Source organism: Vespa velutina, chromosome 4, assembly GCF_912470025.1.
Source record: "Vespa velutina chromosome 4, iVesVel2.1, whole genome shotgun sequence".
NCBI lineage: Eukaryota > Metazoa > Arthropoda > Insecta > Hymenoptera > Vespidae > Vespa > Vespa velutina.
This window is the reverse complement of record NC_062191.1, coordinates 7,013,190-7,040,915: the sequence shown is the minus strand read 5'-3', so window position 1 is coordinate 7,040,915 and position 27,726 is coordinate 7,013,190. Positions and strand designations below refer to the sequence as shown.

Sequence of the window (27,726 nt, the reverse complement as noted above, 5' to 3'; positions counted from 1 at the left end):
AAACACGAATCGACGAAAAGTTTGAGCATACTGTCGTGAAGCACTAATTAACGTTCTCCGATTCGTCTGCGTCTCTCATCTTCTTATTTTCGTAAATTCTATCCAATATCGCAATTAAAAATTCTCGTATAGAATATTAATTTAAAAAAAATAAAAGAAACTAACTCAGTTCCTCGTATTTTCTATAGTCCTTCTGATTGATGTATAAAACTAAAATATACGTATGAACACACACAAATTCTACACATAGGTTTCGCGAATGACGCAATACAGACAAATTGTTTCTGGAATATCATATAAAAGGTATTTGTTCGAACAAAATAGCTTCTAAATTTGTTCGAAGAGAAGAGATCCGGTCGTAAAAAAATATGTCGAGTGTGAATGGAAGTTACGTACTAGCTTGATATTGAGTTATTTGTTAGATAGTCGAGAATGTACACACCTGTGAAATCATTCAAACGAACAGAGCGTCGAGATGAGTATTGTATAATTTATCTTTATATAATTGTAATGAAGTATTTGTAATAAATATAAGTTCATAAAGTGGATATGATATTATGTGATTACCAGGATATCATAATAAAAAAATTTGTGTATAATTAGAACAAAAAATTAATTATATATATATATATATATATATATATATAATTAATAAATTATATATATAAAATATAATATATAATACATATATTATATATTACAATAATATATACGTGTGTATAATTACCTGTAATAACCATTTAAATCTGAAGAGAGATCAAGTCTTTTTTTTATTTAAAAAATGTAAATGAATTGTTAACCGAGCACTCATCAAATTAATGAATGTGACAAATAGAAATGATTCTAGTATTAATTCCCGACGAAGATAAGGTATTTATATATTTAACTTCGCGTATACATTTTCTGGAGCATACAAGAACATCCTACTGTTCCTCATTTTCACATTTCTCGGTTTAACATGCTACCCTATGTACTTAAGCGAGTACGGGCAAGTTAGCGTTCCCTCTGGCAGAAATGGCACGCGGTGTCGTCGTTCCGCGCGACGTCAAGAAGTTAAGGATAGACAATGGAAAAGTTATAAGCAAAGACGTATTACTTGAGGTTAAGCAATGTAAATTTAAATGTGTACACATGTATGTATGCAGTTGAATATAGTCGAGAACCAATCTAAAATGTCGTTTTTGTTTAATACGATATTTACTAGATAATGAAAAATTAATTGATATTGACGATAAATTGACTCCCAAATGTTTATATATAAATAAGAGACAAAAAAAATTGTAAAAATAGAAATAGTTAGAAGTTGATTATTGTGTCAATCGGTTGAACTAATAATTATGGATCAGTAAACAGACCTCTTGAGATGTACAATAGGAATATCGTCTGCCATTATTAGTAATGAACATGCAAATGCTTTAGAAACAATGCCAAGCCCATCTCTATATTTCTCATTGTTCAATGAGAAAAAAATCAAACTCTCTCTTCGAGTTCTCTTTTATGCCGTTAGAAAATCTTACAAGAGATATTACGTTAATATTTAACACGATCAAATAAACTTCATTTAGAATTAAAAAAGAATAAAAACTGATATCATTCCTTTAAATAATCTGTTATGTCCTGGGATATAATTTATAAGAACAGACCATCTTAAATGTCAGTAAAATCTTTACCAGAAATTGACCTAGAGAAACGTGAATCTGTTGCTGAGGGAAGGATAGCAGATAGATCGATAGAATAAAATGGAAAGAGATCTGATAAGTAAATAAGCTGGAAATCGAACGAAGCAGAGAATAGAGTATTAAAAATAAATATTCCAAGTTGCTTATCTTTTTCACAAATGGTAGATTGATTCAAGAATAGATTTGATAAATACTAAAAAAACATCAATATAACTTTCCATCTTAATTTACTCATTCCTAATCTTAATAATGAAAATATTAAACATAGAAAAAAGGAAAAAATAAACATAGATTCGCAGAACGTAACAATCCAATTTATTGAAAGCATCAAGTTCTCGAAGAAAGAGCTCCATTCTAAAACGTCAATCTGGATTGCATATTTTGACTTGGGAAACGTAGCGACCTCGTTCCATGAAAATCTATTCGGCAAGAGGGACGTGTGTTTTCACCAAACGTGATGAAAGCGTTGAATAAACGTTGAATAAACAAGTCCGTCTCGGCTATAGATGATAAAGCGATGAATAGAATAAAGTCGGGCAGAGCCTCAAAATACGTTTGATTCCAGGCTTGAGTCCTAAAGTTGTAACGATTGAAGTAAAGTTGTAACGTATTGAAACAATCGACCAGGTCACTTGTGATACAATACTCTTGTCACATTGGAAAGACTCGGACGGAGTAAACGAAAGAGCATGTAATAAAGAGAGAGAAAGTGAGAGTGGGAGAGAGAGAGAGAGAGAGAGGGAGAGAGAAAAAAGAGAGAGAAGGAAATAGATTCGAAACAGCACAAGTGATCGCATGAATTCCTGCCGATGATTAATCGTCGCCGACCAGGAAATAGGATTATTGTGTACTGACAACAATAAATGATGTACGCACAATCACTCTAGCCCTCTCGCCCTTCTCTACTTCCCCCTAAAACTCGATTTCTCGATACGAACATTTCCATCACTAGCTGCATCGTCTACCATCTCACGGAAATACATTCGCTCTCCCATTCTCTCATTCTCTCTCTCTCTCTCTTTCTCTTTCTCTTTCTCTCTTGTATACAATCCAGACGCATTGTTTTATGACTGGTCTCCGTTCACCGTCGAAAACGAGCTTTGTCATCGACTGGCAAAAGGAGTCTCGGAAAAACGCGGAAAAAGAGATTTCCTGAACGTCCCGAGGCGCATCGACCATTGGAAAAGTTTCGTCTTACCCTGTCACGCTAACTGAGCTTACGAACTTTCAACGAAGACGTAGACTCGAGAAGAAGAGTTATGATACTGACAACGATAATGTTCCAGGACGTTCTACGAATTCGATGATATCGTTCGCTTTTCGTGATATCATTACTATCCTCGAAAAAATAATTACAAATAAACTTATTGTTAATTAAATCCTACTGGAATTAAATAATGACGATAAATAGATATTTAATTTAATTCATATTTTTATTTACATGAGATAACAATAATTAATAATTGAAAAATTAGAACAATTTGAGAAAATTCATAAAAAAGAAAAAATTTCAGGAGAATCTCTAATTTTAACAATTTTTTTACGTTAAAAAATTTTAATTAATAAAATTTAACTTGCATATATATATACAGAAAATAAATGAAGATATTAATCAATGAAATAAAATATTCATTTTTAGATTTCTTTTATTAGAACAGAATATCCGGATGGATACTTTAATAATTGGAAAAGCTCCTATTTGATAAAGAATGTATAGATGATTCTTTTTATAAAAATTATTATATGAAGAAGCAATGTGAGAAAAATTCTATAAAACATATAAATAATATCATTTAAACGATCGCTATCGTTTATATCATATCGACGAAATGGCAATGTGTTAACGTTATTGCATTAATGACATCTAAAGGAAATGATTTGAATGACGTAATTCTATTTGTAAGCTTGCATAACACATACCCGCTTTTCAGTGAATCCGAATATTCTCATGCGTGGAAAATCATTTGGCTTATTCCGGCCAGTGAAATCACAAACAAGATTCTATAAACCGTCACAATATAAACGCCGAATATATTGCATTGGAAGAATTGAATTATCTCTTTGCCAAACGAAGAGAGAAGTTGAGTTGATCGAGAAGTACGATTGGAAATCAATTCGATGACAGTGCAGAATTATGTTAAATTTCTCTATTTAGATGCATATACAAACAATATTACGGGGGGGAAAAAAAAAATCGAAAAAGTAAAAAGTATCATAAAAACATACAATATAACATTTAGTTTGATAGAAGTGCACAATCGAAAAATATGAAATAAAATCGAAAATGATGTAATAGAAAACTTTTAAAAAATAATTCACAATGAAACGCAAGAAAATTTATTTTGACATTTTTCATATTTCCTGAGTTTATTTTCATTACTATGAGATAACTTAAGAACAAATATATTGATCTCGATAAAATCATGAACGGTTTTCGTAAAAGTGTAAAGTCTGGTGGCAGACTTTCCGTAATTTCGTCTGTTCTTCATCAAGCCAGTAGTAGCTTTTGTACGAAACTAACCTTCTACGTGTCTCTTCGACTTCCGGTGAGCGTAAAGTGGCCTCTGGCAGCGTGGCTTCGCTATCGGCACTACACTAGAGCTTCGCAGAACACTCGGCAATCTCGAGAGAAGCGTGATAATTTGATTGCCTAATGGTAAAAGCAAACAAGAGGTAAGACAAACGGCCTTTGCCACAGGGGGCATTCGAATAGTTACTAGCACAAAGGGCAAACATGGCCGGTCGGTTGAGTTCGGAGAAGGGGAAGGTCTATAGATGCAACGAAGCTGCACCTAGACAAACCTCGTTGTTTCCATCTCTTCTCTTCTCCCTCCATTCTCTTTCCTCCCCCCCCCTCTATTTCTCTCTCCCTTCTTCCAATCTCTGCATACACCTATTGCATATTACCACCCTGCGAATCGATTAACAAGTTAATAATTTAATAAGAATTCCAATTCACTTGCCACAAGGGAACGCTTCTTGTTGAAGATTAGCTATATCTATCAAGATAATATTGACATACGTTAAAAAGAGAAAAATCAAATAAGTTCTTTGTGAAATATTACAATTCTTTTTTAATTAGTATCAAGTTCCTACGATAAAATTGCAATTATTATTTCAATTGAATCAAATTATAACGAAGAAAAAGAAGAGTATATAAAATTCAATATTTTTTTAATAGATGCTTTCATCAATACTTTTATTCGTTTTTCTTTTTTTTTTTTTGCAGAAGTGCAAAATCTGCAGATATACAGAACTGACGAATCATCATTAGTAGCATCAAGACATTAATATAGCTATGAATGCAATTGTAAAAAAAATATATATATATATATATATATATATATATATATATATATATAAATGTATTCCATGACACGCGATATAAAAGAAACTTAAAATGATATTATACTACGGCAATATTCCAGTGGCGTATTTTATGCGTCTTTTTTTCATGACATCAAATCAAAATATTGCTAAGTTATTGCATTATTTTAATTAAGAATTCGCATGGAAATTTCGAAGATACGTTTAATCCCCGAATGCGAGCAACTCTATCGCCAACGAAGCACATTACCATGCCAGTAAAGGATTTTGATGATCGGACATACCTATATATACATATTGTATATATCGGGATTCACTCGAGTAGCACGTTTTGGCGCGAAGCGTGGGTACTGCCAGTGGTTTCTGGATGAGCTCGTAGTCTATCATCCGGCCACCACCCTGACAACGCACGTGTACTTTCCTACGATACAAGGGTCGTAGATACATCTATTATTGATTGTTACCACTATATACATCGAAAAAAAAATGTTTCTTTATTCCTTATCTCGCTAAGTGATTGCCCAAAAATATCATAATACTTTTGAATCTCGTAAAATATTTTGCATGACATTTTATAATAAATATTTTTCCATTTTGAAATCAAAAAAATATCGAAGTAATTGAAATATCGAGCTAAATAAATATCTAGTTTGATATTTTACGATAGACAACATGACTCATATGTAATTAATATATGTATTCATGCCTTGATATCAATTCACGTAATAATATAAGCAGTATAATAAATCCTTTGTAAATACTAGCAGGTCTCACGCTTATTTCAACCAGAAACTTTCCATCAACTTCTTGAAAAATAAAGTAAAAGTTTGGCTCCGTTACTGAATCGCTTTACTTCTTTTCCTTTCAAAACTAAAAACTTACTTCCAAATTTAAAGAACGATGGATGTAGGAGGCTCCATGCTAACCAATTAAGCTCGCTCGGAGTGCGATATAGCTCGAAGGTGGTGAAGGCTCGTCGCATTAAAAATCTTACCAGAAAAGTTTCGCACTTATAAAAAATCTTTTTACCGATTTACTCATCTCTGTAAATACAGCACAATCAAAATGTAATTTTCAAAAGTTTTTATGTTGAAAATAGTGCATAATTAAGTAAGTAAATAAGTAAGTTAATATGCGATGAAAATAAAGATAAATTTATCTGGGTTGATATTAATTTTATACATAGATATAGACAAGTATGTTATAAACGTATGTCCGCAAATTTTCTCTATAAAAATATAATAAGGTATGAATGTAATAAGGTATGTGTTAAAAAAAAAAAAAAGTAATTAATTCGAATTTATGAAATCGAAAATTTTCAACTAGACTACCATCGTCATAAATACACATAGAGATAATATCTGAATTCAAATTAATTATCCCTAGAAAGCACCAGGATCAGAGGGATACAAGGCAAGCGTAGGAAGATAGGCGGTAACGAAACGTAAACACGATCGCAGGTTATTAGCATGGCGCGTGAACCTCCAGTAAAGACCAATTTGCAGATCAATGCTGAACGTTATATCGTCACAAACAGAGCATTAAATTTCATACAATTGATTCACCATTACGGTTTCTACGTCTTCGTATCATATTCAATCTAGGATGGTATTTCACTTCCTTTTCTTCCACTCATTCTTGTATTTTTTACACAAACAAAGCTTTGAATATCAATGAAGAATTCTTTTCGTGATATTTTTGTAAATATTTTCATAATATTCTCTCTTTTTCTCTTTTTTCCCTCTTTTCAATTTTTTTTTTTTCATTTATTTATTAATTCGTATATATATTTTTCATGTAAAAACAAATATTTAGCTATTTTGTCCTCGATTTGCTTACAAATAATATAATTTAAAAGTTCATTAAATTTGTCTATTGAAAAAATTATAACTTCCATAGAAGGGTAATTTAAAAAATATTAGGAGTTCGGTTTAAGAGTGGAATCCTATATAAAACATCTGCTTTTTCATTCGTTTGATCGCCATCTTCCTCTATTCATGATTTCGTTAAAATTCTCCCATATGCAATTAAGTCCAGAAGCGTAAAATATCGTAAAACTTTTTTTTTCTAATGACATTTCCGACAACATCACACTTTCTTTTTCATCGTGTAGATTTAAATGAACTTGCAAATAATTTACTAATTTGCTCGGGAAGGAAGCAGAACGTTGACATAAATAAATTGTAAATGTAAATTTGTATTTTGCTCGGTTAATTTGTTCTATTCGTTAATTATCTGATTTAATACAAATTTATGGACGTTTATTTTATATCTTTAACGTCCGATAATTTTAAAGGTTTAAAATGAAATAATAGAAGACTATTATTTTAAACAATGAAGAAAACTGTTGACAAATAATCAAAAGAAATGTAGAAAATATTAGTATCACGCAAATATAGACCCGAAGTAAAAGATATTTAATAATAAAGTGTTATTTAATCTGGGCTACTGCATTCAAATACTTCTTCGATACTTTTTTTTTTCTCCATTAACCAAAGGTCCTGCTGCTAATGAATCTCTTAAGCAAAAGGAAAACCCTCTTTAGAAAGGAACGCGCGTTACTGTTAGAGTATTTAAAGGAAGAATGGTGCAATCTCGAAAAAATAAAAAAGTAAGAGAGTATAAGAAGGTTGCGTAACGAGGAGTAGGAGATAATTAAATGAATGAGTCGAATCAAATTTATATACCCGAATGCCATTCGCGTTAAAACACTCAGGAGCACAGTTAATAAAGAATAAGTGGATATCCATTGTGCGAAGGGATTGGAGAAGAAGGAGGAATCCGATTAAATTGCGAACATCTTTCCTTTTACTTGCTCAATAAAAACAATCCAGTCCGACCGTCTTCGATGTCCGATTTAACCAGGGTATTGCGCTTACCAGACGACAAAAAAATTTCCTCTTTTTTGATTTCGAATTCACTAGGAGGTATCGCTTCACAAATCTCTCTTTATGTTTGTATTACTTGTTTTACTCGTTTCACTTTCACGCATAAGTTACGATAATCACACTAAACTATATTTTAACGTTAAAATATTTATACTATCATTCCGATTGCTCTTAGCACGCAGTCCCCTTTTAGCTGTACTTTTTTGCATTAGACACGACAAATTAATTCTTGTATCAATTAAGCTAAGCAGAGAGCTTCGTTTTTCGACTTAATTGTTACAGACTTTTTAATTTACCGCTTTAACAAAAATGTCCTGATTTATTGAATGTTTTGTTTCTACTATAATATTTGTTAATATTTAATAATAAACATTAACTTATGCATTTTGAAACTAAACGTCAAATCGAATCAAAATTTATACTAGATATTCATTAAGCGATGATTGCTTTTTACTAAAAATTTAAAAACGATCTATTTAACTTTTTTTTTCTTTCTTCCCCCGCCCTCTCTCTTTCTCTGCATATATAGTTGCTCCAACAAAAAAATTTGGAAAATTCATATTAATGACTGATTTTCTTTTATATGTTTCTACAAAGTTTGAATTGTTTATGATGCATATATGAATTTTTATTTGACTTTGATTAACCTACCATCTTTTCTTCACATTTATCTTCTGATAAAAGCGTATCGATTGCTTTGTTCATAACTCTCGACATACATGTATGGTAAGTATATGGTTGCATACTCAAAACATTTCTTTTATCATTACTACATGGAACATACAGATTCAAAATTATTTTCTAACGTTTTAATTTTCAATGATAATATCGATAATAATAATTAATAAGTAACAATCTACGATTCTACTTAAAAATAAGGATAAAAGGAAAACGATTTTTACTCATATAAATGCTTTATTCGTACAAGTAGAAAGTGTTTATTTATATCAAAGCATTAAAAAAATTCTTTCACTCTTTTCATGTTTAGTTCTATTTATTTTAGAACAGAATGTACGTCAAATAAATTAAAAGAGAAAACTAACAAAATAATTTGTCGATAGAACGACATATGTATCCTTCGATATCTTACTCAGTAAATTTGATCTTTTCTCTGATAAAGGATAAAATCTCTGCTAAAGGATAAAGAATATAAAGTCTATTCCTGGTCTTCTTTTTATTAGAAAATGAGACTGCTTGTCTCATATTGAAACCGGAATCAATTAATTCGTCTAACCGTCCATCATTCTCAGTAATCCTAGCGTAATTCACATACAAAGGAGTCAAATTTCCTCGGTCTTCCTATTAGTTATACGCATGTCAAGCACGTTACATGCCGTGCTTCCGATCTTGATGCGACAGCTAATCTCTTTACTCAATATATTATCTCTCACATCTGCAATCGCCATTCTATTTAATTGTTCTTAAAATAGCAATTTGTACATTGTTAATAAATAAATAGTTCTTGTATAATTGCCATTTCTTAATAATTTTTTTATCAGTTTCGTTTATCACTTTCACCGTTGAGATATTCAATGACACGCGTTTATTATATATTGCTTACTTATTATTATAAAGCTTACTAATTATTATAAGATTCAATACATAATCCAATTAACATTTTCTATATTCATAGAGTGAATCTCTTTTATATTTTATTTTTTACTATATATTTAAATTTCTATAAATATTTCTAGGATAATTTTAAAATAATAATATGATTTTAGATAACAATAAACAAAAACAATTGTTCATAAATGTAGGAAATGGAAATTAAGCATTTACTTAGTAAAGGTAACTATAGTCAACCGAAAAAATTCTACTTGAATTAAGAATCCTGAGTAAACGTAATAAATCTTGATATCTTCATTGTAAACAACATTTTTCTGACGTATATTTATTTATAATATGCTGACGTATATTTATTTATAATAATTTCATATAATTTAAATAAATATAATTTTCATTTTCATAATACGATAAAGCATCAGATGTCACACTCTGCGGTAAAGTGTACACTTGCTGTTCAACCGCCTAGTACAGCGGCAGTGTACTAGCGACCAACTCCGCCATAGTGATAGAGTTAAATTTAATACTACCACTTGTACTGGCAATTTCTTGACGGATTCACGAGACAAATACGTTGAAATATATTTACAACGAATTGATACTTAAAATTTTCTTTATGAAACGTTTAAGTCAATTATATCCATTTTATATACAGAACAAGTTTAAATAAATATAGATATAGTTAACATATTTAGAAAAATCTTTAAAATTCTATTGATAATATCAATATATAAAATCAAAATAATAAAATTGTTTTAATAATTGTTTACAAGATGATAAATTTTAAAACAATTTGGAATGTGTAAAGCAATAAAATATTCTTTACATTCTCATGTAATTTCACTTCGTAGTATTTTCTTTGAATACACTGCATCTTCTTTTAATCTGCATAAAAAAAAAAATATTTTCTACTACACTAAAAAGTTTATTTTTTGTTTCTTCATACTAAACCAGTTAATATAAAACTTTTCTTCTATTATATAAAAATGTATATTGTTAGAAGATATGAAAGAAAATTCATGAAAGAACAATTCTAATAAAGGAAACCTTTGTAAAACATGAAATATAAAAAAACAGTTTGCTGCTATTATACACTTCAGTTTTTATTTATATTTGTACAAGAGTATAGTAATGAGTAAAAATAAAATATGAGCTCATAGCGCGCCTGAAATGATTACACATGGATTTATAAATGGGTTCATAGCATGTTATTTTATCATTCACTTCTTTTATAATTTGTTCTTTATACAAATATATTGTTTGTCTTATGTCAGAAAAAATCTAAAATGGTGCAAAGAAAATCATAAGTGTTACATTTAGAATAATCTTTGGTCGTTTAATGTCTCTCACCCATAACCAGAAGGAAACTTCTCTATGGAAGCATCTAGATTTCGTGTATCGCTCGTAACATCCAGCCCAGCTGCGCCAGGAAACGTCGAATACATGCTAGCTAATGATACTATCAAACGGGGTGAGGAGGGTGTCCGAAGTGGGTTATCCAAAGTGGCTCGTTAGAGAACTCCATTCCTCTTTAAACGAAGCCATTGTCTTTGACTAGCGATATATAGCCGCTAACTGTTTCGATCACTAAACTACAAGTAATAAATGTCTATATATTCAAGCTCCAAATTATTCAATAAGTTAAACAATACACGCACACATATAAAGAAATGATTTTTGCTTTATATCAAATTTTTCGATCTAGAATAATAAAAATGTATAAAGTTAATTCTTTAAAATGATGCAGTTATAATAATAGTATCTATAACGAGTTGTTTATAAAATTTTCTTTAAAAGAAACGAATACTTCGAACGAAACGTGAAACGAGCAATTGTTTTAATTAACGAATCCATTCAATGCACGTGTTAGTTTTATATACCCTCGTAATGACCGATAAATCAATTATGGAATTACCGGATTATTTCCATCGAACTGGTTGCTACCAACAACCGTTGCATTTTCACAAATATTAATACCTTCTGATATTTGCGTGCATATATATATTGTTAATAGCACATGTGAAATATTTACTATATTTACCATAAACCTTTTTCAACGTTAGTGCAAGAACAGAGGTAGCCAAAAATCGTTTCAATTCAATGATCAAAATAATTCTATCGAACCTCGAAACCTTTCTAACAAATAAAATGATTATATCTATTAAAATATAGAATACTATGAGTTGAATTCATATATATATATATAATATAAAATATATAATATATAATATAATCTACGTTCTCATTAAATTTCCTCATGTGATATTTTCCTTTTCATCTACTAAATGAATACATTTAGTAATTTACAAATAAAAATCAAAGTAATAGAATGCTTTTGATAGTCCAATGTTATCCGTATATTTAAAGATAATAATATTTATGTATACATGTTGAATTCGGCTTTTGTAGTATACGTCGCAACTTGAATGGTTTTGAATTCGCCTAGTCTACAGTGTTCAATAATTGTTTCATCAACATTCATTGTTTATCCTTATAACAAATAATGAACCAATTTTAAACCTTATTCAAACTGCTTAAGCTTTTGAAAAACTTCATCGACTTTACATAAAAGTCAATCTTTTGGTATACAAAAACGTAGAATTTGTAGTTTTTTCTTTTTTTTTTTTTTTATAGCTGTTCCATATATTTTCTTCAATTTGAAAATTATATTTTTAAAACAAACTATTATATATAATATTCAGAGCACAGAGTATATTTGAGAATATAAATTCTTCAGAGAACAGTAACGATGAATGAAATTAACCATACTTATTTTTTTAGATTTATTTTTTTTTTTTTATTCTAATAGTCAATAAAAGATACACTGTATTATAAATCAGCAAAGTTCAGCGGCAAATAATAGGATCTAGATACGTCAGAATTTACGAGATATTCGTTACCATAGCAAATATCTCAGAATGTGTATAGAGTATCAAGGAATCTTAAGTAAAGTCGGAATACTCTTTGGTAGGTGAAACGGGTAACCTGTCGTTATCATTTAGATGGCGAACATTCTGACGTAGCATCGAATTTACGAGTTGCTTTTAAGCTCACGTCGTAAGGCTGTGACGCTAGAAGAGCAGAAATTATGCAAGTAATAACAATGACAATGGCCTTATTTGCATATCAAACTATGTCAGAGATTTTGTTCGCCATTAGCCACGCCAAATTCTTAACAAAATCAACGCTCACGATCGCGTTTCTCCAGAAATTCAGCCGTTACTTACGAATGTGAATTATCTATAAAAGTTTCTTCATTCAACGAATGATGAACATTAAATTATAGATTAGTCGCTAATTGATTAAACACATCTGTGCGTAATTACGAATTTATGATAATTGTGCTAATTTTTAAAATATTAGAATATCCATTCCAATCGGTATTCCAATCAATAGATAATAATGTATAATATAGCGTTATAAAAATAATAAAAAATACTCGTTTCGTTTTAAAACATAATTCTCATGTAGTGAGTACAATTTGATTATATGCCTTTATCAATGAAAAAAAAAAGAAAAAAAGAAATCCTAGTAAAACGTTCCGAGAGTAAAGCCATAGAACGATATTAGTATTCTACATGGAACTTTTATAATGGGACATTTTATTAATCTACCAATGTACTTATATTATAACCATCGAGATATTCCTATGCGCCGGACTCAAGGATTATATCGTAAGCTCCTTTAAGAACGCAATCTATGTAGGACGATACCCTGGGAATTCTTGATATTAAGTTCCATAGATTGTGGATTTGACATACTGACTGAGAATTTTCGCCTCTGAAGAGAGTGGAGTGGAGAGAAAGGGGAGGCGTATCCTTCCAACAGTGGGATGGTGCAAGATATTACTCGTATATCTTGTGCCCACTGCTATCCATATACTACAGACCCTCTACGTTTTGGGACAATGGTTCCTAAACCGATATCAATTACTCAGGCTGATCACCCTCCTCATCCATACGTCATTACTATTCTTGTGAGATCGACCACTTCGTAACCATCTAACATTCCTAATCATATACTGGCAATATTAATGACTAGTTGGTCATGAAAATCCAAAATAATATGAAATAATTCTTAAAATCATCAATGGAACATTATTAAAATAATTAAAACAATGTAATATTTAATATGTGATATAGTTTCAAATGATGTGACAATTTATAAGAATTAAATCATATATATGTGCACTAAATATAAAGGTTATTAATTCGATCTACATGCATATATTACCTCAATCATACGTATAAATTGGACAAAGGATAGCGGAGAATATAGAGAGAAATTGATATTTGCACGAATATAATCTGTTCTCTTATTTTAGCGATGAGACAATAATATGAATGTTCGTATATGAAGCTTTCTAAATTTGCCATGACATTATTTGCATTAAAATTATTCCACAACGACAAATGCATAGATATGAAATATTTATCAATGTTCCAAATATTATTATATTGTCTTACTTCTCACAGATTATAACACAAATTATAACATAGATTATAACTGCTACCTAGTTTTAAATAGTATATATACAGAATGAAGTATCACTATTCTGTATACTATAGCTCTCTGGTAAACTTCCTAACTTTTTATCTATTTCACGGAAAGCAAACAAGCGGAAAGCATTACGAGAGACCGTGTTCGTCCATCTGCCGCATCTTTCTAGTCTGCGAAAATCACGGAAAGCTTTCAAATGAGAATTCGATGCTGACTCGATTCGATCAAAAGTAATATCGTGTGCTGATCAAGTTAATTCGTGGCGATAACGCAATTTGCGCTTCGTCGCTTTCTACATTGATTTGTTGCTAACATGATGCGAACACGCGTCACAGATGACTAAAACTTGATTTTTATTAATTAAGTCTCTTATATTTGAATTTTAAATAAGCTTCGAACGAAGAATACCTACGTGAACAGAAAATAAATCTTTATTCTCTCGAATTTACAATTGATTATATTAAAGTGTATTATAAATAAAATATATACGTATATAAATACACGATGATTAAAAATGATTTTTATATTATAAAACAAAAAATAGATTTTCTTTTCAAATCATTCATCTTTTCTTTTGCAATTATTGTTTTGTATTATATTTCAATTAACATTTCGATTTGTCAGAAACATTAAAATTATAATTTTTTCCATGTGTGTGAGACAGATCGATTTTTCGAATATGAAACTGTCGCTTTATCGACAGTTGTATAAAACATATCGAGAGTGTAATGAAACAATAATCAAATCGTTCGTATCTTAGTAACCTATGATCGAATATAATCAATTTATTGATTATATTTAGGACATGTAAAATTATTGATTATCGACGTTCTGTACTGCCGATTAATCATTTTCATTATTGCGTTATTTTTTATTGTCCATATGATTTCTATTCTATTAATCTTCTCGAAAAAAAGACTAAAAGTATGAATGAGCGATGATAAACACAATTCAGAAAGCGGTAAGGAAACTGAAATTTTAGAAATTAGTGTAACTTCGTTAAATACGCCAATAGGAGCTTTCAAATGCTGATTAAAGGGCTCGAAGACGAATTGAGACGTCAAAGGTGTGGGTAAATATCTATCAAAGGTTGTAATATTCATAAACCATGCTCATTACGATGCATGCTCTGACTCAAATGATGTCAGGCATTGAATGAACAGAGTAAACAGAATTAAAAGATTATCCAACGATGTATTTATGTGAACACGACTAATAATAAGAGAGAGAGAGAGAGAGAGAGAGAGAGAGAGAGAGAGAGAGAGAGATGAAGGAAGAAACCAAACGAGTATAATTTCAAAAATTAAATTCATCTCGATACGGAGAAACAGATTATGAATCGAAAGAAAAGTGATTAAATTCTGTTTCTTCGAAGTTTACAAGCTAATCGTAATTATATTGTAGTATGTTTCATGAAATCATTCTGACTCTTTAGGAACATTTCAACTTAAACGACAAAACAATTACGACTCCACAAATAACGTAGAAAGTAGAAAGTACGATTTTCTTTTGTTCCGAACTCAATTGCTTTTATAGCATCTTCTAATTTGTACACATAACGCAAACACACATACACATACAAATACATACTTGTATAACCTAAATAAAACTTTCCTCGCAACAATATACACTTAAAATCCTGGTAAACGAAGTCCATATCATGCTGAAGTCGTAGGAAAACTTGGCCAAGCACATTGTACAAGTACGCTGCTGTAATCTTCTGTGGAAGAGGCAAGATAGAGAAGGAGGATTAAGAAAGCGACGTTTCCATAAGTGGATAATGGGATAAAGTACAGGCAGAGTACGTGACATGGCAGTGGTACTTTCGAATAAAATTGTTTTATACTTTTTTCCTAATCGCCATTGCGGAAACTGAAATCCAAAAGTGATCGAAACGAGTATTCTATAATAGCACACTTTATTTTCTACGATCGGAAAAAAATTAATCCTTCTTTCTTTCTAAATGTTTACTGAGTGCACGATATCGTTCAACCAACGTGTCTTTCAACAGTCACTTCTTTCCTTTTTCTCGTGAAGTGGTTTTCGAAGAAGAAAAATACACTGGTCCAACGATGACCGACATGGGGCGCAACGACGTGATCCATCTTCTCCTCTCACGTTGAAGTGCACTTAGGTACTAGATAGAGTATTATGTACACTCCATATGCAGCTACTTCGTCCTACCTGTCTCGTAATATTCTCTATGAAGAACTGAAGAAGATAAAGACGAGACACTTTTCGTTACTTTCCCATCATTATGAAGTTAAATGGCTCCTTCTCATGAGTCACGAGATGATATCACAAGAATATATTAATAAAATCAAACAGATCTTCCGATTGTCAGAGATTACGAATAACATATGTTCAATGTAGTAATTAATGTAGATAATAGGTCCGCATGAAGTAATTTGTATTCGACATGCTACAAAAAAGAAAATTTAGATAAAGCATAATAATTTGAAATAAATATTGAGAAAAATATATTAACAAGGCCTAAAAAAGTTTCAATATATCTTTCAAATCGTATGTTATTGGAAAGCATTTTATAACCAGAATCGATTTTCCGATATATTATATAATATAAATATTCTGCGAATACCATACAATTTTTGAATATAACGCCAACGATACCTTTATATAATGTTTGAACATTAGTGGTTCATGTTGTTCTGCTAAAAGGATTTCTTTTCAGAAATTTTTAATTGAACAATATCACGTCCAATTTAATGTTATAAATGTGAAAGATTTTTATAAAATGATTAATAGCAAAGATTCTTACGAAAGTATTATATTAAAAAACTTTGTACCATAAAATCCATCTGATAGCTGACAAACATCATTTGTCATAGAATTTTTTAAAACAAATATTATACTTATGCTTTTCATTTTTTAATTTTAATTTAATTATGCTATATCGTTCCTTGAACTGCTCGATCGAAGAGACGAACGTAACTATATTATGAAATTCGTATGAATTCAAGTACATTCAGGCCTTGGCATTGCTATGAATCAACATGCTTTTCACAGACAGCAATTCTCGTATTCTCTGACATAACCTGATCTTGCTTCAGATCGCATACTAATCCTTAAGACCATCCTAGGAATGTTATCACCGATCGTAATCCACAACGCTCGAAATATCAGTTCAAACCACTAAACTCTCTTTTAACCATTATTCCTCAAAAGCGAAGGAGTTAAACTTCTTTCATCTTATTTCCTATCTTTATATTTTCCTTCTTTTTTTTTTTCTCTTTTACTTTTTCATTTTTTCCTCTATCTTCAATAAGCATATAATCTTGAATATTTTTCCTTTCCATCGTAATTATGATGATCTCACAATTGACTATATTTGACTATATTTCCATATTATTTATTCGAGTTATTTTCGAATCTCTACATACAAGATAATTTCAAATTTATCTATTATGCTAATTGTAAGTGATCTACTCAAATTTGTCTATTATTTAAACTCAAACAAAAATTAACAGATTTAATTTCCATTCTTTTTTAAAATAGGACATATAAGATTAATTGTAAAATACGCTTATTAAATCCCAGCACAGAACGAGTAGACGAATCCATTAAAGGTCGTAAGCGTATCGATCCGAAGAGAAATAATACAAGGACAAGTAGAAGGAGCGTTAGCTGCAAAATACTTCGTAATGTAAGGATCTAGAGTTAGAATGTGTCAATGCTTTTGCTTGTGCGTATCAGTCCAAAATAGAAAGAGAGAGAGAGGAAGAGAGAGAGAGAGAGAGAGAGAGAGAGAGAGCGAGAGAGAGGGAGAGAGAGAGAGAATGAGAGAGGGAAGAGGGAGAGAGAGAAGCATTCCTTTGAGGAGGCCTTTTACAATGACGTGCAATAAATTTGCCTTTGGATTTCTGTCGAAACGCCAGACGACTTCTCGTATGTTACTGTCTATCAGGTAGGAGAGCACTTTCAACGGAAGTACTGAATTTTCAGACTGGTAAATGTTGAGCCAGCAGAGAAACTGCTACACAAAGGATTTTCACTTAGAAAGGATCACATAGAATAATGTTCATTTTATCATGTTCGTCGTAGATATCAAACCTTGCATCATTTCTGGCCATTTAATAATTTCAAAAGTAAACGAGAACTGGCTTTCTTGAAAAAAAAAAAAAGGAAAAGAAAAAAACAAATTAACAATGAGATATACGTCTTAATTCTTTTAAAAGTATTACTACTATATCTTTCTAGAATAAATTCTTAAAATAATTTTCTATGATTCATAAATCATAAAGAAAAAAGTAAAGCAGAAAATAAAAATCATATCAAAAATGTCTGAGACAAGCGGTTATCGGTAAAAACCGACAACACTTAAGATAAAGCTTGTCGAGGATGATAAATTCTTCATGAAATTTTTGAATCAACGAAAGTATACGGTTGAAAGTTTAAGAATAGAATGATACAAGATATACAATATGTATGTATACTTATATATACATATTATATGTATATCATAAATGCCTATGAACGTTGATGAACAAGTATATAATATGCACGTATGTTTACTTTTGTATATGTAGAGGCTATCAGATAGAACGATGCGAAAGAGAGAGAGAGAGAGAAAGAGAGAAAGAAAGAGAGAGAGAGAAAGAGAGAGAGAAAGAGAGAGAATGAGGGAGAAGATAGAGGAGACCGTAGAACTTACAGTCACGGTGAGAAAGAAGTGGCTTCGACGAGGGTACCAATATTTCTCCGTAAAGTTTCGACGTGTCAAAAGCAGCGACGGAGTATCGACTTTGAGGGTATATTGGACGTACGATGTCGATGGCGACAGTGAAGCTTGCGAAAGGCCGTAGAGGGAGAGAAGGAGGACAAGAAGAAATGAAAGTATGAGAGAGAGAGAGAGAGAGAGAGAGAGAGAAAGAGAGAGAGAAAGAAAGAGTGGATCGAAAAGCAACGCCAGCAAACAGGTGTCATAAAGTGAGAACGTGTGTCTTTACGAGAAAAGATGGCTTGAGCTAGCTCGCTCAAACTGACCAAGCTTAAACGAAAGATCACAACGAAAAACGTGACGAGCTAACTTGCACACCAAAATCTCTGTCGAGGTCAAATTCTATCGTTTTTACTTCTTCTACCTAACTACTACTCTTTACATTCCATGGCACAGCTGTTAGGAACCTGCGATATTGTAATTGCATTCTTATTCTCTTATCTGATTTGTTTCTATCTTTTCGATCGAACACGGTGAAAAATTCTATTTCTCAGAATTTTTGATTTATTTTAATTATTGAGGTAGAATGTGAGCTTGATTTAAATTATTCGTTTATTTTTAGTTAGTAATAGTTTGAAAAAAGTTATAGTTTAGAAAACCAATTTTGAAACAGACAACTAATCCGTGATTTAAAGCTTTGGATTTTGTCAAAAATTTAACTTGTCATTAATACTTTTAATCTCCTTTGACATACATATTTTCATAAAACTAAAAATTTACCAAATTATACATAGCAGTCTGAACAGGTCATAATATACGTTCTACATGTACACACACAGAGTATATTACATTTAAACGCGGACGGTAAAATATGTCACGAGGAATTGAAGTTATGAAAAGTATGTTCGTACAAAAAGTGTTTATTATAAAGAGACATATTACGTATTTACATAATTTTAGTGTTAGTAAAGTAATGGAGATGATTTCAAAATCAAGTGAATTATTTTTAATGAACTCCTATATATTTTTTTTTATTCATAGTCGAATGATGAGACAAATTTAACAAGTTTCCATATCATATTATTCTATATAATAAAATTATAAATGAAAATTATATTACTTAATATTGAAAGAGGGACATTCAATAAAAAAAATTTCAAAAAGTAAAGAATAAAAATAAAATATTAAAGTGACTAAGTTAGAGAGGAAAAATTAAGAATCAGTATATAATATGATTATTTTCATATTGATATATTAAATAAATCAAACAAAATTATTTATAAGAAATAAATATATACATATGTAGGTTTAATGTAGAATCAACGTACTGTACATACAATCGAAGTAATAATATTTATATTTGATAGTTTAGTTATCACATTTCAACAATAAATCATTGCGCAAGAATTCGATAGATCCATCACAGTAAACTTGTATGTTCCATTTATAAAATTGTACGATCTAGCTTGTATAATATATTATGTTACCGACTAGACAAAACCGGCTATCTATTTTGTCAGAAGGTTCCGCGCAAATTCATAAATTTTCTTCGCCAAGAATTCATTCGTATTTTTCCGAACGTTTAACATCGTTCGCGATAGCTCGAAGATGATTTGCAAATTCGACGAACGGAAAAGCAGCAGCGACTTTGAGATAAGCGTTATCCCGACGAACATTCGCGTGAGCGATTTTCAAGCGTTCGCGAGGATGAAAAGAAAAGTGGAAGTTAAGCCGAGATATCGTCCTTTTCTCTGCTCAATCTTCTCCATACGCGTAAAAATATAAAAGGAGCTAAAATTCAAACTCGTTTTCAACGTTTTTTTGACATTTTGTACGAAACAAAAATATTTTTGTGCGCGCGTTCCTATTCCTTTTCTAAATTTATATATTCATATTATATATATATATATATATATAATTATAATATATATTATTTATATAATAACATATATCATTCAATTAAACATTTAAAGAAATAAAAAAGAAAATATTCACATGGCGTATACAATGGGTTAACTCTCTTCACTCTTAGGAACATAACAAAATTAAATCAAAGTAACGAACCGCCGCTAATAATATTACATAAGATATCGAAATTAAGTGAACGAGTTCAAGATGTGTGCATGCTGCAATTAAGTTATTAGACATCGTAACATCCTATGATCAAATACAAACGATAACTGTTGAGATCGATTAAACACACGGAGATAACATTTTCTTACCGTAATTACGGAAATAGCTAGACATCGAGGAAATGAATGAGGAATCTATTGATCAAGTTAAGGAGAAGAAACCATCAATAGGATAGACACAAAATGTGAGACATCGATACCCACGAAGATGAATGGATGAATATGAACATTCTATTAGAATGATTTGTTATAATCTTCAAACTCTCCAGCTCTAAACTGGTATTAAGTTTGATATTACACAGATAACATTACATTCCTCCAAATTAAGGACCCTTCATTCGCTACCATGTCACTGTCGCTTCTGATCTCTCTGGGACATTGATAGTCAGGTACAGGAGAGAACGTTTTTCGATTATCTCTCTTCTCTCTCTCTCTCTCTCTCTCTCTCTCTCTCTCTCTCTCTGTCTCTCTTACTCTCTATTATTCACTGTTCTCTTTCACCCCATCCTGTTACCGTCCTTGCAATGTATAGGTATCTAACTTTCTGTGAAATTTGCAACGATGAGACTTGCCGAACCGAGAGAGTCAACTACTGCTTTCAAAGTTAAACCTCTTGGTACGTTTCCCATTATCGATTGTGAATCAGAAAGAGAGAGAGAGGGAGAGAGAGAGAGAGAGAGAGAGAGAGAGAGAAGATAGACGTCCAATTGAAGTCGATCGGTTGTAATACGTTCGCCACAATTTGGCCTCGTGCAACGGTTAAAAATAATTTCGATCGAGAAAGCATGCGACAAGGATTAAAACGAAGAGCTCTGGAAAAGGCAAGAGGATGGGAGGCTTAGAGTTGACATGCATGAATCGTTAAAAAAAGAAACAAAATTTTGGACGGATTGGCAGGTGGTATACGGACAAATATTACATCGCTCGTGTATGCTGCCTTGCCTCGTCGAACATCGAAAATGTCGAAATATTAACGCGTTACCGATAGTACATGTCCGGTTCGTGACATCACGCTATGAACAGTTTCATTTGCGTTGTTTCATTGTTTCGTTTTGCATTTTTCGCTGTTGCTGGTCTATTATAAAAAAAACAAGAGGAGACAACAACAACAACAAAAAAAAGAGGAAACAAAAGAATAGAAGAAAGAAATGGAAATTGCAAGGGAAAAATAGAAGAACGATAGATAGAGTCAAAACTGTGACGCAAAGCGCGAAAATCCACGAGATGAGATTTATGTTGCGTAAAAAAGTTGGATCTATGTATTGCATCTGCTCTACCCCAGGAGATAGAATTTCCGATAAGTGATCTTTATCGACGGAATCATATGATCTCGGTAGTGAATAAGAGTTCGCTTCGATCATCGAAAGGAAGAGAGAATTTCGAACATTTTCTTTCTCTTTCCCTCTTTTCCTCGTTCTTTCTCTCTCTCTCTCTCTCTTTTTCTCTCTCTTTTTCTCTTTTTCTCTCTTTTTCTTTCTTTTTCTTTCTTTTTCTTTCTTTTGTTCTGCTCCAAGAAGAACGATCTCGAAAGTCTCTCTAGTCTCTTTTTCGTCTGCTCATCTTCGATAGCGCAAACGGTAACGCAAAGGCGTATGTCTTTCATGCTTGAGTAGTATTGATCTTAAAAGACGGATCAGACGTCTCTCTTTTTCTAACACTTATTCTCTCTCTTTCTCTCTCTCTTTTTCTCTTTCTCTCTCTTTTCCTGCATGTACTTTCGCTCTTCGATATTACGTTCGTCGTTCAACAAAGAAAGGATGATAGCAAAACGAAAGGGTAGATTGTACGCCACAGCCGATACTACTACCATCATTAAACCGGAAGGAAATCGGTTGGAAAGTCGTGTATGTGCTTGTGTATTTGGACTTCCGTTTCCTGTTGAAAAGCAAGAAAGAAAGAAAGAGAGAGAGAGAGAGAAAGAGAGAGAGAGAGAGAGAGAGAGAGAGAGAGAGAGAGAGAGGAAAAGGAAAAGAAATCAATTCCATCGTTATTTACCGGAAGGATTTGCGAAATCGTAAAATATTGCCACTCGACTTGCCTCTCATGAGAACGAAATTTATCCTTCGGTGTTTACTAGAAGTCTTCCGCGCGAAAACGAGACGAGACTTCGCGAATTTATGTCATAAAAGAAGCATCGACGTATCTCCGATGCATCGGATAAAAGGGCTTCCATTTATACCACAAAGAAATCCGAGAACAAACCATAATCTTTTTGCTTTCTTTTTCGTTATAACGTATCTCCTTTGAAATATATTCATGTCCCTTTTTCTAGACACTTCTAAATGATTTTGTAAAAGAAAAGTTCATAGAATTAAAAAAATTCATTAAAAGTAATGACAATATTTTAAACAATGATCTATGCTTTCAATGACAATGCTTTAAAAAATGTCATGAGTTAATCTTCTTTCCTAATGACAGTTCACTTGTCTCATATGAGATATTAGAGAAATGGAAGATAGATAGAGAAAAGGAAAGAACAAGACAAAAAAAGAATGTAGGAGAAAAAGAGAAAGCATACAAACTTCGACCGAGACGTCTTATTAAAGAAAACGAATGTACCATCGTCCGAAGAACCCAACGAAATCGTAGAAAATGCCGGCATCGGTGGTCCCACCGGTATGAATCATTTCCGACCAAACTGGGATCACGCCAGAACATAGTTCTTCTCATCCAGTAGTACCCACTCTACTTCGACCGTTATTCCTTCTTTCGCCACCATCTTGAATTTTCCACTTTTGGCAGGGAAATCGACTTTTACACCCAAACCTTAAAGACAAGAACACCAATCCGCAATCCGAATCGTATGAATCCTCAGGATCCTATCACATCATCACCCGAAAAAAAGAAAACTCAAGATGTAATACAAGCGAAACGATCATAATGAGCAGTTATTTTTACGATAAAAAAGTTCGAAAATGACGAAGTTCGAAAAACCACAAAATTTGTCTGCATATATAAAATAATTTAAATAATTTCCATTAGAAAAACTTTTGAATTTTCATTATCCTTAAGTTTGGAAGCAACGGAACGTATGATGGAGAACAGAAAGCGGGGTCAAACAAGCGTACTAAAATAACGATCTACCCTATAAAATGAAACTTGATAAGAGCCAGCCGGATAACGGGACTATACTTTCACTCTTTCTCTCTCTCTCTCTCTCTCTCTCTCTCTCTCCTCTTTTTTCAATGGTACCTCTTCGAAGATCATCTAATTACCAGAGTTTGTTTGACTGACATGTTAGCAGCTACCCCACTAGCATTTTCCTTTTCCATCTTTATCTTTGAGTTGTCAGTTCCTTTAGAAACACCATTGGTCTTACTGATGCCACTCTGTCTGCGATAGTATTCGTAAATCTTGGTAAAAACCGAGAAATACGTCGGTTCAAAGCAATTTGTTTTTATAGAGAATCGAGTGGGATACGGTTTGGAGGTAGCAAGCGAAGTCCGGCATTACTTTTGGAAATCTATGTGGGTTTACTGAAATTCTACCGTAACGATAGATACGAGCAAGGAGGAGGGTCCATAAGAGCAAGGTTATCAGGATTAGAGGTCACTCTCTCTTATTCTCTCTTCGTCAGTACGACGATTAACGAGTTCAGTATCCATTCGAAAGTCTTGTAACGCGTGGTGAAGTAGAAGGTGAGGAAAAGCGAAAGGTAGGGGTAAGAAAAAGTGTAGGTAATCTAAAGGGACTACGAAGGAAGGATCAAGTTGATTCAACTGGAAATACTACGATGATGAATCTACGATTTAACGTTCCGGAACAAAATCCGACTTGCGCTCCAATACGTGCGGAATGCGTTTTATCGATGATAGAGTCGTTACTTCGAGTTTTGCATCTCGCGTTTGATGTTCATCGCTCTTGGAAGTTCTACGATTTAAACTCTTTCCTCGTGTTTTTATAGTCTTCGATCCGTAATAATACGTAGCAAGTTTCGTGACTAGCTTACACAGATTTTCCTTCGAATTACGCCTCAATTATTTGAAATCCTATTCGTTCTCTTCAATTATCAACAATGTTAAACATAAATAAATAAAAAAAAAGAAACATCGAACTCTCTAAAAGATACTGTTAAAATCTTGGTTTCGCCGAATATCTTATTTGCAGAGACAATCTCAAAAAAACACCAATCTCTTTTCATTCTCGAGTGATGTAATAAGACCGCTTTGTCACAAATCTTCGTTGAATCCTTTCTTCTCTCGCTCAAGCGAGATGGAAGAGAGACAGACAAGTGGAGAAGTTCGTTTCGAACGAGATCGATCTCGACTCACGGTTTGAAAAAAGGAGTAATAGAAAAATGGAGAGAAAAAGAATGGGAATGGTAAAGGAGAAAAAAAAAGGAACGATACGAAATCTCTGACTCGTTTTCGCCGCCCGTTTTCTCTAAAGTTTAACGAATTCGAAAACGCCCTCCCCCGTAGTTTAGAGAAGAACGAAAGGGTCGGCTCGTAAAACACATCCTGTAGAAACCGCAGCTTGCTACCAGATAGGAATTCTCTTGACTCGTCGGCTGGATCCATGATACCTGTGATGCCGTGAGGGGTTGTGAGAGTAGTAAGGGGGACACAGATCAATCCTGTGTGACGGTTAACGAGCGCGGATATCGTCGATGGTAGAAAATAGAAGGAGAAGGTATACAGAGAGGAAGAGAGAGAGAGAGAGAGAGAGAGAGAGAGAGAAAGAGAGAGAAAGAGCGAAATCGAATCGGGTCGTCCTAGAAACACTGGCAGCATCAATGTTACCCCCTACGGAATCGTGGACAACAATTTTACATTGCTCACCTAGATTCTCGTATACGAGATAGAAAGAGAAAGAAAAAAAGGAGAGGATAGTAGAAGGTAGCATGGATACGCAATATGAAACGTAGTTCGCGGGGCTTGTGGAAGAAGAGGACCGAATGAGAGAGTTGTAGAGGAAGAAGGAAGGAATCAGTATCCCCCTTTTATTCCCCGAGAGATTTTTGTGGGAGCTCACTTCGCCAACTGCACTTCACCCGGAAGACCCCTTTCTCATCCTCGAGATAAGGCATCTCAATTTCAGCAACTTCTCCCCCACCCCTTTCTTTCTGTTTCCCACTCTTAGTCTTTTTATTTTCTTCCGTGGTTCCTCCTACTTTTCGTTTCTTCTTACTCCTAGCATCGACTTCGAGACGAAACGGAAGGCCCTTTAACTCGATATATAACCGAACCGCAAACTATCGATCGATAGAATTGCTTTCGCTCGGAGCGAGCAGAAACGAAGAAGCGGATCGGTTGCCAAACGAAACAAGATTATCGTTACTTCTCGAATCTAAGGGGCTGTTCGAAGGCTCGAAAGTGACGTCTGCTAGAGAAAGGGATAACGGACCAACGATCACGGAAAGTGAATGAGAAAAAGAGAGAACGAAAGAAAACGGAGCTATTCGGCGCCCGATAACGCCCCGTGGCCTTTTCAAGAACGCCACGTACTTTTTCTTCAACGGCCTGCGCTTTTCAATTCCTTTCGTTACACCTTCTTCCCTTTACTTTCTTCGATCAATGGATTTTTTACCTTTCACTGAATATCATTCTTTATCGACGAATCTCTTTACTGGACCATTTTAATCTTTGAAATTCTAAGTAAACGTGTTATTAATCTTCAAGTTCAAAGGAACTTCTTGATAATCATGAATTGAAACGTCTAATGTCGTTATAAAGTATTATACTTCTGAGCTTTCAACTCGACTCGACTGTAGATCTACCACGTTGGATACAACGAAACAAATGACTTTTCTTTTTCTACATCCGGAAGCTCCAACCAGTTCGCCGCCCGAGAGAACTTCCTCGCTAAATAAAAAGTCAAAATTTCGCTCCATAAGTTTTCCGCACTGTGGGACCCTGTTTACGTATGCGCTCGACGAGGAAAACGCGCAGGACCTTTCGTAATTCCCAACGTACTACGCGCTTCTTCGGTTAAGTCCGGCATTAAAATTAATGACCAGCTGGCATTATATTCAAGCGCAATGCGATTTTTCTACGCGCTTTCTTTTTCTCTTTCTCTACCGTTTTGCTCGTTGGGAAATCTTTTTGTAAGCCTCATCAACCAGAAGGATGTTGCTATGCGACCTTCCAAGATCCGGCTAAATATCGAATTCGTATCTTCATTCTGCGTAAGCATTTTTATTTTTATTTTCTCTAAAAATAATTTTAGAAAATCAAGCTTTTTCGATTTAAAATAAATGCGATAAATTATTTTATCTATTACGTACATACGGATTCCTCTTTATTACATATTTCATTCTCATAATGATCATTGTTGCTCTATGAAATACCATGATACTCTTTTTTGCGAAACGGTATGAACTATTTATGATTACGTTTTATTCAACTTGTATAATATCTTTATATCGATATATATTTGAACAAAAACATCTTACATAACGGGAGAATATTTCTTTCTGAAAAGAAGAATCCGTATTATTCTACGAATTTTGACTAACCATCTCTAGGGAACCCAATTCAATGTGCACATTTACTTTACATACACTATTCCAAAGGTTTGTACAAGATTTGTGTTGAACGTTTGATATCCTTTTTGTCTGATATTTGAGCTTCACCGACTTTGAACATCAATCTTATGTTTCCTTTCGGTCACAAGAAGATCGTCAAGTGCTCATTATATGTATATATATATATCGATTGATTCTACATTTTTTATTATTATTTAATAATAATTATTTCCATCTATTTACTTGTTTTTCTTTTTTTTTTTTTTTATTTTCCTTTAATTTTCTTGTTTTTCAGAGAATTCGTTCAAAAAGGGATAAGGTTAAATAAGCATTTTAAACGAAGACGATCGCATTCCATCGATATAACAAAAACAGAATGAAAAAGACGGCCGTATCTATATCAAAGTTTTGGCAGTATCGATATTTCCCGCATCGAAAATGTATTCAAACGAACGTTGCTAGCGTAGAGCTCTCGAATTTCCATAATCCG

At 32.7% G+C, this 27,726-nt stretch overlaps 1 protein-coding gene across 7 annotated transcripts in view; it reads right to left on the bottom strand.

The window, feature by feature from the left end:
- LOC124948348 (neurotrimin-like) overlaps window positions 1–27,726 on the bottom strand; it is a 126,332-nt gene that overhangs the window by 53,364 nt on the left and 45,242 nt on the right. For 3 of the 7 annotated variants that reach the window (XM_047491826.1, XM_047491828.1, XM_047491827.1), the window contains one exon: window positions 4,201–4,329. The exons of the other annotated variants lie outside the window; for them this stretch is intronic. In XM_047491826.1, coding sequence (XP_047347782.1) covers window positions 4,201–4,329 — 129 coding nt within the window. The remainder of the gene's footprint in view (window positions 1–4,200; window positions 4,330–27,726) is intronic. 7 annotated transcript variants of the gene reach the window in all.